A 13,400-nucleotide genomic window follows, 5' to 3' on the forward strand; every position below is an offset into this window, starting at 1 on the left:
TAGCGGACAAGCTGTACTCTGAATTATCGTAGAGCCCAAACATCTGCGGACAAGCTGCACTCTGCTTCAAGGAAGGGGCTCAGAGTGTTAACTAGGGCTCCTTTCACATGATCCCTGAGCCATCTGCAAGTGGGAAAAGTGACAGGAGACGCCACGGAAGCAGCACAAAGAAACTAGAGTTGCGGTGCAAAGCGAGACACAGAATGAGCTCAGCTCGAGTAAAGTCCCAGCACCTAATGCTTTCCCAAGAGCGAGACACCGAGTGAGCTCAGCCAAGAAAGCCCAGTGCCTAATGCTTTCCAAAGAGCCAACAAGAAAAATCAGGATAAATTTTTTTATTGCATAGCACTCTTGATATTCCAAGTACTTTCAAGCATATCTTTAAAAAAATAGGAGGGAACCAATCCATGGTAAGTTTGCTAAATTAATGTATCACAGAAAACTGGTAACCTATTGGACTGTGTTAGCATCTTCACATGAAGGGGCGTTCCACGAGGCACACTTGCTTCTTTTTTGGTGATCAGTCCTTTTTCTGTCAGGATTGGTGTGTCTGGCCTTTCTCTCAATTGGCTTTGTCACTCAAAACCATGCAGTCGGTGATGCTGACTTTAAATGGGCTAGCCTATCTGGTAGTAACTTGCTTTGGTCAGACAATGTCACTTGGAGGCCCTGAGTACTCTTTCCAGTTTTCACATGGATGCTGCTTCAAGGTTAAGAGATCAGCAAGAAACTGTGGGGCTGGCAACTTAAATACAAGTAAATGTATCCGTGCTGGCCTGGTCCTTCCCCGCTGTTCAGCACCGTCCATGTCACTGTGTCAACTGCCTACTCTCTGACAGAATGTACGCTCTGACCAACTGCCCTCCTTTGCCAAGGTTTAAGTCCATAACCAACTGTGTCTGCACCGGGAGATCCTTACTTTCCAATAGCAAGTTCATGCAGTGTTAGGAGTTAACTTTCAATTTTTTTTAAATTTTTTTTTTTAGAAAGCACGGAACTGTGGAAAATACACCAATAGTAGCCGGTCCTCTTCATTAATTAGCATCGTTTCCAAGCAACTGTTAAATGTGAAAGATCAGACATAAATCACACTACTTTGCCAATTCTATTAAAAACCTTATCTAGCTTTGAGATAAATTCAATACATCTTTTGCTATGTAAACCAACCCCACATCTTTGTATCAGCAGAGCCACACTTCCACAGAAGCATAGCTTCCTTGCCTGTGCTTGCAACCTCCTCTTAAAAGAAAGAGCCCCTAGAAACTCTTGCCTTCCGGGACACAGACAAGTGTGAATGGCCTGTCAGGACTATGGATGGGGAATTGGGTGGCCTCAGTGAAGTGGTCATGGTCCAAAGAGTGAAGAGTGTAAGTGATTAGGTCCCTGAGTGCAGGGCTCATGTGTCTGCCTATGTTAAAAGCCCAGTGTGGCTTCTCAGACTAGACTATGAAATTAGAAACTCTCAGCCCTGTGGCTGCCTTTGACATTCAGTCTGGGTTCTGCTCAATTGTCTTCTGAGATGAGCACAAGTTCCTGGTTTCAATTACTCAGCCCCTCATACAGGGAGTTTAATCCAAGGCCTCAAGCAGAGCCACGGCCCTGGCACACTGAGACAGAGTCCAGGTTTCTCAGGCTGGCCTTGAACTAGTTCTTAACCCAAAGTCTTTGAACTTATTGCTCTTCAGCTCCAGTCTGAAGGGGACAGATTACAAGGCTGTGTCAAATTAAAAAAAATAATTTTTACAGAGAAGATGCCCTTAGATAAACTTATCCATGTTTATCTTTGTAAGAGCCAGGCAGCCAGGCAGTGGTGCGCACGCCTTTAATCCCAGCGCTTGGCAGGTAGACTCAGGCGGATCTCTGTGAATATGAGGTCAGCCTGGTGTAAAGAGTGAGATTCAGGACAGCCAGGACTATACAACACAGTGAAATCCTGTCCCGAGAAACAAAAAACAAAAAACAAAAACAACAACAAAAAAAATCAGGCTACACTCTGGGAAAAATATGGCAGGACTCTGGGAAAAATATGGCAGGAAATAAAAAGAATTCAATAGTTTTAGAAACCAAAAGCATTTGTAAAAATTGAAGAAATAATCAATGAGGGGGCTGGAGAGATAGCTCAGAGGTTAAGAGGACTGCTCTTCCAGAGGTCCTGAGTTCAATTCCCAGCAACCACATGGTGGCTCACGGTCATCTACAATGAGATCTGGCCTTCAGGCATACATGGAAAAAATGTTGTATACATAATAAATAAATAAATAAATTTGAAAAAAAAGAAATAATGAACAATGGCCCTGTTCAATATTTCCATTTTAAAATTTCTATTTATTTCTTTGTGTGTACATGTATGTGTCTAGGTGAGTGCACAACACAACACACGTATAGAGGTTGAGAAGTTGGGCTTTTCCTTCCACCATGTGTGTTTGGGGGACTGAACTCAGGACGTCAGGCTTGGTGGTAAGTGCGTTCCTCACCCGATAAACCATCTCTCTAGTCCTTGCTCTACACTTCCTAAAGAAACTCAAGACATCTGCTTTCAGAGACATGGGTCACCTCTAGAAGTTAAAGCAATCATCATGTGTGTATGTGTGTGGCATGTGAGTCGTGTGGTCAGAGGACAGTCTGGTGGAGTTCTCTCCAGTCTTTAGAGGGTACTGGGACTGGAATGCTGGTGTCAGGCTGCTGCAGTAAGTTCCTTTACCTGCTGAGCCATCTTGCCAGCCAACTTTAGTTTTCCTTGGCAATTTCTTTGCACATGTGTGTGCATATGTGTTGGTACCTTCCTCAGTCGCACTCTCTCTTATATATGGAGACAAGGTTTCTCATTGAACATGGAGCTCACTGTTCTGTCTAGTCTGGCTAGCAGCTTGCTCTGGAGACCCTATCCCTGCTTTTGTTGCTTGGCCACTGAAGGTGGACCACTGTGTCCTGGCTTTTTACATGGATTCTGGGAGTCTGAACTTCAGTCTTCACCTTGCCTGGCAATGTTTTTCCCACTGAGTCATCTCCCAGCACCATCTGAAGAACTCTTTGGACACTGAAAGGAGAGCTACAGACAAAAGGTGATGTCTGGCAGAGTGATCTACAAAGGCAAGGTGCAGGGGAAAAATCACTCCAAGAAAGTGATTTGTGATGGGGCTGGAGAGATGGCTCAGAGGTTAAGAGCATTGCCTGCTCTTCCAAAGGTCCTGAGTTCAATTCCCAGCAACCACATGGTGGCTCACAACCATCTGTAATGAGGTCTGGTGCCCTCTTCTGGCCTGCAGACATACACACAGACAGAATATTGTATACATAATAAATAAATATAAAAAAAAAGAAAATGATTTGTGATGACTACATTAAACTACAACTTTATGTTTTCAAAAAGTCTTGCATGTTCCAGCGAAGGGCTCTTGGTCTGTTGGTCTCAGCTGTGTGCTACCTAGATGGTCATGGGAGCTGAGTGACCTGTAGGCATTCTCATTCTTGGCAGTACAGGCTGGGGCCACCTCCATGCTGATAAGCACATTCCTTGGCCTTCTTTGTCTGTAGGGTGTGATTAATCTTTAGAATCAATCAGTAATGGGTTTGGGAGGGCAGCAGGGAATCACATCCAGGAAGTAGCTTCCAGACTCTCAAGAAGGCCAGGATAGGGCAAAGCTATGCTGACTTATACATTTGTTAGGTCTTTTAAGTAGATCTTTGAATGCATTTTTTCAGATGCAAACACTGCATTTAGAAGCACACACCGCTAAATATGAAAACTGAACCCAGGGCCTTATGCATGCTAGGCAGACGCTCTACCACTGAGCTACAGTCCCTAGTCCTACTCTGGATACATTTCTAATCAGAAGTATTTCATTTCAAATAGTCATACACATCCTGCTTTCAAAAAGACAGCTTGGCCCCGGTATTTCTAGGTCTGTAACAGTAAATGGTTTTCTTCCCTCTGACCACAATCACGGTGACTAGGATTCTCCCTTCTGCTCTGGGATCAGCGAGTCAACCATCCTGGCATTTATTGACATGTTACCTTTTTCTGCATAATTCTCAGCTCGTCACTCAAGTTGTTATTCACCTTCATTAGCTGCTGTATCTTGGCCTCAGAAGCCACTAGGGCGCTTTTGACCTCCATAAACTCCTGCACAGTGACTGGTCCATCTGATAAATCTGAATCTAGGCTCTAAAAATAAATTGGGGAAAATGTTCACAATCTCAGATGATAATGTTAAAGACTAACAGCTAAAGAATTTCAATCTCTGGCCATGCCAGTTGAATTGCAAACCAAATGAGAAGCAGGGTCACTACAGTACTTCTGAAATTTTAAAGCCAGAATTTCCTAAGGAGCAGGCGGGGGGGGCTGCAAGCCTATACGACACTGACTGCCTAATGCTTGTCCTGACTTGATACATTTTCCATACTAATTTAAAAGATTATTTTTTCAAGAATTCATTCATTCCACATTATTTATTGAGCATCAAGCAATCACTAGTGAGTGGGATATATCAGTACAGAAAATAAGCAAAGACTGCTGCTTCCATGGTGTTTGTGTCCCAGCAGCATGGCAGGGATAACCAGCATCTAGTACATAGCAGCACTGCAGGTGATTAGTGCTGTGGAAACAGATACAGTGGAGCAGGGGAGGGTGCACAAGCTGCTCGGGACTACACATTAAGGAGCTGGGGTGAGCTGTAAGCAGTGTTTGAGGAGCGGAGGGCATCAGTGAGAATGTCTGGAGAAGCTTCCAACCAGCAGTGGAGCTCAGCTGGGGGAGCAGATGTTTGGAAGGAAAGGTGGGGACCTAGTCATTCAATGGAGGGTCTAGCCCTGAGGGTGTGGTAATGATCTTAGCTTTCATTAATGAACTGGTACCTGGGCAGCCCAGGCAGGGGTGTCCCTTTCTGCCAACATGAGGTAGCAAATGTTAGACACATCTCTAAGTCCATTCCCCTGCTTAATGCCTCCGGAGCTCTCATGCCTATCTTGTTTTCTAGTGTCTGGGGAGTGCCTCCGTGGGTTAGTCCTGGGGCGTCAGCCTGTGGCTGGGAGAGGCCTTCTCTCATGTTCACAGCACAGTGCCTCAGTCTCTCCCTCTGGGTCTTCTGGCCCAGGCCCTGAGGTAGCTCTGTGGTCAGCCCTTTGGATATTTTCAGCAGCCCTCCAACTTAAAACTCCTGGGCTCTGACTGCCCTCTAGGCCTCAGCCCTCCAATGTGGCATCAGACCTCTATGCTGTGTGTGACTTTTAGGTTGTTTCTACTCATGGCTAGCCTTCTCCTGAGGCCCTGGTTGTCCCTTCTCTCTGCCCAGACTTCCCTGCTCCACCTTCTTTCTGTTTAAGATCCCTAAACTGCCTAGAGGCTCTCCCTCCTGGTACTTTACAAGACACACCACCTGTCAGTGTGCGCTTTCCTGTCATCAGCCCACTTCCCCATCAGTGACATCTGGGGACAGGAGATGAAGAGCATGCAGAGAAGCCACTCTATAAAATCTGAGTGCATAAAAGCCTCTGTTCATGTCCCACGAATAGCCATGACACCAACAGACTGACTCTTCATTTGCTCAGGGACAAAAAGCATTTTTATCTGCTTGGCCTGAGGTAGCAGGAAACCCAGTTTCATCTATAGCACCTTCGAAGGGCTAACCCTCACAACTTTGCAGGCAAGGTTTTTTTCCTGGTGGTGCTGGGAATTGAATGCAGGGCCTTGCTCATATTTGGCAAGCACTATGCCATTCAGTGCCAGCCCTAGCGGGAGAACATGTTTATGAGACACACGTCTGTCCTGTGTGTCTGCCCTCTCACCTTCTGCCGGTTTGCCTTGCTTGCTCTGGTTTCCATGTCTGTGTCTTCGTCCGATGCCACACTGTCATAGTCTGGCTGGTCGTTGTCCTGGCTCTCAGTGCTGTGCTGGTTACTAACAGTTCTCAATATGAGTTCAACATTATCTGAAGATACAGAAGAGGAAAACTATTTTAGACTTAAAATTTATTTTTTCCTTCTAAAAAAACTTTTAGGACTGGAAGAGAATGGCACAAATAGTATGTTATATTCTCACCCACAGAGGGCTAACAGACAGCTACACAGAGAAGGTCAAGAGTCCCTGATCTAAGCCTGTAGGGGTCTGACCTAGGTCCTCCGAATATGTTATTGCTGAGTAGCTTGGTGTTCTTGTGGGACTCCTAACAGTGGGAGTGGAGGATGTTTCTGACTCTTTTGCCTGCTTGTGGGACCCTTTTCTTCCTACTGGGCTGCCTCATTCAGCCTTGATGAGATGTACGTGCCAGGTCTTATTGTGGTTTGTTATGCCATGTTTGGTTAATGCCCCTGGGAAGCTTGCTCTTTTCTGAGGGGAGACGGAATGGGGTTAGATCTGAAGGAAAGGGGAAGGGTAGGGAAGATCCCGAGGTGAGAGAGAGGAACTGTGGTTGGGATATAATGGATGAGATTACAATAATAATGAGTCCCTGACTCAGCTGCATGGCTGGACAAACTCCGAGGTAGCCAGACTGAGGCGATAAGCCCCAGGTTTGCATACATGGAGCACAGCTTCACAGCTAAAGCCAAGATGAAGTGATGCAACTGGATGATACTTGCGACACTTGTATAGGGAATGGCAAGTTAAAGAAAAAGGAGCCAGGTGATTTTATAGGTTAGAGGTCAGTCTCATCTATACAGAGAGTTCCAGGACTGTCAAGGATACACAGAGAGACCAGGCCTCGAAAACAAACAAAAACCTAGAAAGCGCACAGCCTGGAAAACAGGTGCTCAAAAAATAAGAACAGTAGCATTATGTCATCTGAATCCAGAATCCAGGTTAACAGACAAGAGTGGACCTAGCTGACATGCGTGGACATTATCAGCCATGTCTATTTCATAGATGAGGAACAGTGACTCACAGGCTCTGACACATTTAGAATAAAAGTTCACAAATCACCTAAGTTTGTGGTTTATTTGAGGCAACTCAATATACGCTCCAATTTCTAATGCTATCTTATAGGCAGATTCATCTGGAGGTGAATTCTGGCTTAAGAGGTACAGGTGCCATTTTAATTTTTAAAATGAATCTGACTATAGGGGATAGAGACACCATTTGTGACAAGAGGGGACAACAGCAGTCTCTGTGATAAGCTAGCCTCTTTCTCTCCAGCCATCTCTCTATGTATGTATGTACACCAACAGTCTTGTTATTCTCAGTGAATATATTCTAAAAATTTGTCACTGAGGTTCTTAGAGGAGACAGAGGACTACAGTTCCCAAGAGCCACTGGCCACAGCATTTTCACGAGCCAGTCAACACACAGCCTTGTTTTACATGCTTCTGTTAAACACACAGCGGACTCATGACCACAGTTTGAGGCCAGGAAGACGCTCATCAAGTACACACCTTCCCCTTTGCCTTTTTTCCGCCTCCTTACACTCAGGGACATCACTCAACACCTTCTCCACTGTGTTAGGAGTCATTTTTTTTAAGCAGTGAAATCACCAACAAAAAGTATGAGAACGTGGACAAGCACTATGAAAGGCACTCACACAGTGTGAGAACTGAAATACAGAAGCAGGAAGGTATAAGGCTCAACCTCAGCCATGGATGTACTTTGGACACAGCCATCTATACAAATACACTTCCCTTACAAAATTGAGACTACACCAAATCTTAAAAAAGGTATTATTTCACTTTACATCACTAAGTATTTCTGGAAAGTGTTTGTGTACTTATGTGATTGTTTCTGTAGGATTTATTATTTAGCTGTTTCTAATGTTTTTATATACAACATACATGAAACATCTCACCAGTTCTCTTTAAGAGTAGGCTTATTCTGAGGTTTCTGGTTCTTGCAGACACTCCAAACTGCACCCTCACCAATCTAACGCACCTTCCCAGATTCCTGTACTCTCCAGACTGCACCCTCACCAATCTAACGCACCTTCCCAGAGTCTTTATTCTTGGTTGAATTGATAAAACCAAATTCTTGACCAACTAAGAGGGAGCACAAATTACTGTCAGTTTATTGTCTGCCTTTGGGGAATGTACTATTGACTGGAACCTTAATTTTTACAGCATAAATATCTTGTTTAAGTGCCTCACATTTTCTGTACATAGAAAAATCGAGCTTAGAGATTTGGGCTGGCGGCAGAGGAAGTGGGCTCCAGTGTCTGCAGACAGGACGTGGAAGAGTCACTGTGAAATGGATGCTCAGCGTGCTCCACATCTTCTCATCACAGTGCTCCTGGCTGCAGAAATGCAAAGTTTACAGATGCAAACTATAATGATGTAGCGGCAGAGGGGCTTGAAAAGTAAGTGACAGCAGGGGAATATAATTGTAATCAAGAACTTTCCTTATTTATGTCCTTTGAAAAATTTAAGTTAGACTTTTGTGTTACTTTCAAGGTACCAATTTTATGGGGAAATAAGTGATCATGAAAAAAATCACGTATAAGATAAATATGAATAATATTTGATAATTTTTTGATAAAAGTTTTATTAATAAGTGAGAAAAATACAGAACTTGAAGAGGGAAGAGGAATAAAATAACAGCAAGGTTGTTTCATAAAACCTCATGAATCATATTATTTTATATTTATCAAAACATACTCTCTATATTGTAGGCAAACATGTTTGTCCTGTGGGCAAGCTTCTAAATAACCACACAGAGACTAATTAGTAATTAGAAATGGTCAGTTGATAGCTTAGGATTGTCTCTAAGTAGTTCTTAAAACTTAAATTAACCCATTTTTAAAATTTATGCTGTACTATGTGGTGGTAACTTTTTTCAGCATGGCATACGCATATTGTCTCTCCCTGCTTCTCCTGGTGACTCCACCCTTTATCACAGTGAGCTCTCTCCCTCTTCCACAAGTCAAGTCTAACCTCTCCCCGCCATTTAGCTTGTTATTAAACCAATAAGAGCAACACATCTTCACAGTGCACATACAGAAAGATTGTTCCACAATTTGTCCCCTTTTTGTCTAAATAAAAAGGTTTTAACTTTAACAGAGTAACACTATATGCAACAAAACAGTTATCAAGTAAGTATTACAGTTACAATATCTAGTCTATTTGTATTTGGCTAGCTTTTTGCTACAAAGAAAGCAAACTCCATATGGAGGTCCATCAATGCCCATCATCCTTTTTTCAAGTATATTGGTGCTGTCATGAGTATATGTATCTCAGTGCCATGAAAAGCATTATGTTATTAAAACATTTTAAATGTCATATCTTATAGATTTTTGAAGTGTTATAAGATCGTCTATCTGTATAAATGTACCCATTGATCCTTAAAAAACGTATCTAATATGACTACAAGTTTGATCCTTTAGATGACTTACTAACCTGCATTTAATTATATATCACATTTTTGAATGAGTTTCATACATACGCTACCCTAAACAAGAGTAGAAACATACAAGTAGTATCACAAACTAACTTTAAATTTCTATCAAAAAATCTGTATCAATGTAAAATATTTGAGGTTAATAGCTTTTCAAAAGTAGACTCGATAATCCACCCTTTTATCTCATCATTTTATACTATATCCCCCTCTTCCTTTTAGAAAGAGATCTTTGAATCTAGCTCCTTTGTTTAGCTTTTTTCCTGACCATGATGAATAAAAATTTTAACCTCCCCAATGATGGCAACACCTATAGCCCACCAAACAATGAAAATCTATCCACAGTTCACCTCTTGTGAATGTGGGCATCATTCTTTAGACTGATTCCTATGTCTGGGGGCACTAGTCTCTTTGTGGGATCATGAGAAAATCAGAATAATGATCAAGTCCTCACTGGGATAGTCTGTGAGGTTGGACCATCTCAACCAGCAACCTTGAAGCTGTTTTGGATATGGAAATACGAGGAAATTGTAACAGGGGTACTCTGATATGCTTTATCACCTGGAATACTTGATAACTTTGAAGTACTCTATTCACCAGGGCTTCAACAGGTACCTTTCTGTCATAATATATTAGTAACCAACTCTCAGAATGGCTAGGTTACTAGCATCTACACTGCCTGAGCATCTTCAGCTTTAGACAGAACCCTGAGCTGTACTGTGACTGCCCATCACCCCAGCTCTGGACTGAACACTGTGTCTCACAAGGCCCAGGCACACACTCAGAACTGGACACTTGCCTTTTGACCTGGACAGAGGACTGCCCTGCTGTCTCCTCTTGGCGTCACTGAGGATGTCGATGACCAGCGTAGCAAATTCATGGGCATTAAACCGAGCTAATTTTTGTCTGCCCTAAGGGGGAGAAAATAATGGGAAAGTTTCCAATGTAAAAATATAAGCATCAATAGTGACAGCAGATGTCCAAGACTGTTAGACTTATGCAAGGGTCTTCCAGCTCCATCACATTAACTCAGTCACCATCATTCTCCAGATGACATCAGTATTTGCTACTATGAATTAAAATAAAATAGTTCTGGCAGGATGTGTAGCTAACTGCTGGAACACTTGACTAGCACTTGAGGTCCTGGATTCAATTTCCAGCACTATCAGAATATAAAAACGTAGTTCTGTTATCAATGATTTAATTTTGAGCTGAGTGAAAAGTGAATCTGAAGGGAAATTTCCACATTTAAAGATAAGGTTAAAGCCTGGATGTGGGTTTCATTCCTTCAGACAGTGGTTAGCTGGAACTAGCACCTCATTTTCTCACTCCTCCATCTGAAATAGGCTCCTTTTAATGTTCTATTGTTATAGACAACACAATCGTATAAATCTGCTTTTTTGGGGAAATATTCTTAAACGAAGATTTACATAAATTTAAGGCTTCTGATTAACTAGTACACAATTTTCCTCCCTTCCTCTCCCCACTTCTCTCCCCCAGCTTTCACAGTCTTGCTATGTAGCCCAGGCTGGCGTCAAGCTTGAGGTCCTCTTGTCCCAGCTTCCTGAGCACTGAGATCACACAAGGAGCCAACAAGCTGCCTGTCTCGTCCGCAGTTGCTCACTATCTTGTCAGCGCACAAGAATCCTTCCTACTCCATCACCAGCCTAGAGTGTCCTTTACTGTCTTTATCATTTCATGTCTGTGTTCTCCTGTCCATAGCTTTTCTTATCATTCTCAAGTTGTCCATTTACGTGTATACAGGACACTATAAATATCACATCAGTCATTTCCCAAATAATGTTAACTTTTCACACACTGAGCCACTTGCCTGGTTTCGTGTTGAGGAGTACTCAGGATTGACCGGAAGAAAGGGGACGACGGTTGTCTCGGTTACCAGGGTGCTGTGGTTTTGCGTGGCAAGCCAAACTAGCCGGAGGAAAAGAGCCAGAGACAGAATCTCATCACACCTGTAGAGCTCCACTGGGAGGCATGGCTCACACACTACAAGGGAGACTTGGGGAAGCACACTCCGAAGCCAACACACACAAAAGTACATGTCAACACATAGGTTATGAGGACAGTAGCAACTGGGCAAGTAAAACACAGGCTGGCAGCTTGCCACCTCCCACTGAGAACAGAAGCTTAGTAAAGCTGCATGTTAAGTCACCTGCATCAGTCTCTCGCCTGTCAACTTCATCGTACACATCCATGGCAAGTTCTTCAAACAAATGATTACTTAGCTGAAAGTAAAAATATCAGGAACACAAGGGACAACAATTAACACCAGGAGGATTCCTGTGATGCATGCAGTCACCCTTTATCTCAGTGTCTTATTCAAAGCCAGTGCCTAGTGAATGCCTTCCACCTCAGTTTGACACTGAGCAGCTGTGACCTCTCTGCTGATTGCTTTGTGTTCTGATGGCACATGCTAACTTGTCACACTGCCACTCTGGGCTGTGCCTGACATTTGCAGGGATATCACTTAGATGAACCTAGAGGTCTTTAATTTGACATTTTTTTTTTAAACACTGGTTACAGGGCCCTCAGAGAAACGCAGGAAATGCCTAGAACACCCTTCAGTGTTAAAAAAACAAAAACAAAAACAGGGCATGAAATTCTGGCATATAATTTCCAGAAGGAAAAAAAAAAGAGATACAAATAGGTACAAATTGGAAATAAAAACTGAAGGAAATACACCAAGGCACTGAGCCCGAGTTCAGACAGCGGTGACTGAGGACGAGTTCGTCTCCTTTTAACTTTCCCACTGTATCCACACTACACTCATTGTTCGAAATAAACCCTGTAGAGCCTTGCCAGGGAATACAAGGAAGTCTGGGAGTTTGAACATGCTTGAGAATCATCGAGTTTCTACCTCCAAGGACTGTCCTACAAGCTGTTTTGTTATCACTAATGGCATCACGACCCACGCTGCTGAGGGCCTGCCTCTTAGACATGGTGCAAACAGCACACTGTTTAACACCATCAGTGAAGAGAGCATTCACTATTGTCCCATTTTATAGACAAAGAAATTGAGCAACAGACATTACTGGCCTTAAGACGTTAAAAGTGTTAACATTTACTAATCCATTTCTCTCCGATTTTACTAGGGAAGAAAGTGAGGATATGAGACAGACACAGTTAGGGAGAAGAAATGAGAGAGAAGGGTATGTGGGCGAGAAAGATGGTGGTGGTGGATGTTACCCCGGCACTGTTAAGAGCAGTCCCTATGAGAAGCAGCCCCTGGGACATCCTCTTTCCCAGCATCCCTCTGGAGAGGAGGTTCTGTGCTTGCAGGGCTGAGGGTGAGCTCGGCTGTGGAGCCTGACACCCAGCCTAAGGTCTTTAGGGCATATTAAACTCTGTCTGAGGTGTTTATTTGATGCCTGTCCCATGTTAGGTAAGATAGACAAGCTCGGGTTTCCTGTGGCATCCAGCCTAGCTGACAGTCAGGAGACTGTCTGTATGTCTGCCAGCTATGTATAACAGACATTTGCTTACAGACGACCAGTAATTAAAGGAAAGCACATACTCCTGTGCTGCCTAAAAAACTCAACATTTCATTTACTTTACTATATGGCCGCCTGAGTTTAAGAAAGGCATTAAAACACACAAACACACAAACTGCAGATACAGAACACAGAGACACCAAACAAATTGCATAAAACACATTTATTTCACAATACAGTTAAATACTATTAAGAATAAATTTACTTTATGTGATACTTAATGATACTGTATGAGGTTCTAAAGGGTCTCTTGTGAAAAGGGGAAGGAAGGGGAAATCACAAATCAGGGAAGGTGGACTTTATCTACACCTCAGAGGTGCTTAGGCTCCACAAGTGCTAAGAGGAATGGGAACTAGGCAAGGAAAATGTGCAGGAACAGAGTCCTGGAGCGGGGCTCGAAGGAGGTTACTTTTGGCTTCAGAGAGCTGATTCACAGAGCCACCCCAACAGTGCATGCACACCTAACCAGACAGGAAGTGACACTGTGCTGAAGGGCCCTTAAAGGTAACAAAAAAATAAAAAAAAAACAACCCCAACAACAACAACAACAAAATGAAAAACAAAACAAAACAAAAAACCCC

The 13,400-nt window shown here is 43.1% G+C and overlaps 1 protein-coding gene across 12 annotated transcripts in view; it reads right to left on the reverse strand.

The window, feature by feature from the left end:
* Window positions 1–13,400, reverse strand: part of Git2 (GIT ArfGAP 2) — a 49,591-nt gene that overhangs the window by 12,365 nt on the left and 23,826 nt on the right. For 4 of the 12 annotated variants that reach the window (XM_085680497.2, XM_085680479.2, XM_085680471.2 and 1 more), the window contains exons 10-14: window positions 11,481–11,553; window positions 11,142–11,239; window positions 10,110–10,221; window positions 5,785–5,927; window positions 4,061–4,165 (exon numbers count right to left, since the gene is read on the reverse strand). In XM_085680497.2, coding sequence (XP_085536623.2) covers window positions 4,061–4,165; window positions 5,785–5,927; window positions 10,110–10,221; window positions 11,142–11,239; window positions 11,481–11,553 — 531 coding nt within the window. Of the gene's footprint in view, window positions 1–4,015; window positions 4,166–5,784; window positions 5,928–10,109; window positions 10,222–11,141; window positions 11,240–11,480; window positions 11,554–13,400 lie in introns of all 12 variants that reach the window. The other 8 variants (XM_085680460.2, XM_085680486.2, XM_085680481.2 and 5 more) reach the window with 2 other exon arrangements.

Source organism: Myodes glareolus, chromosome 2 (genome assembly GCF_982192425.1).
Source record: "Myodes glareolus chromosome 2, mMyoGla1.1, whole genome shotgun sequence".
NCBI lineage: Eukaryota > Metazoa > Chordata > Mammalia > Rodentia > Cricetidae > Myodes > Myodes glareolus.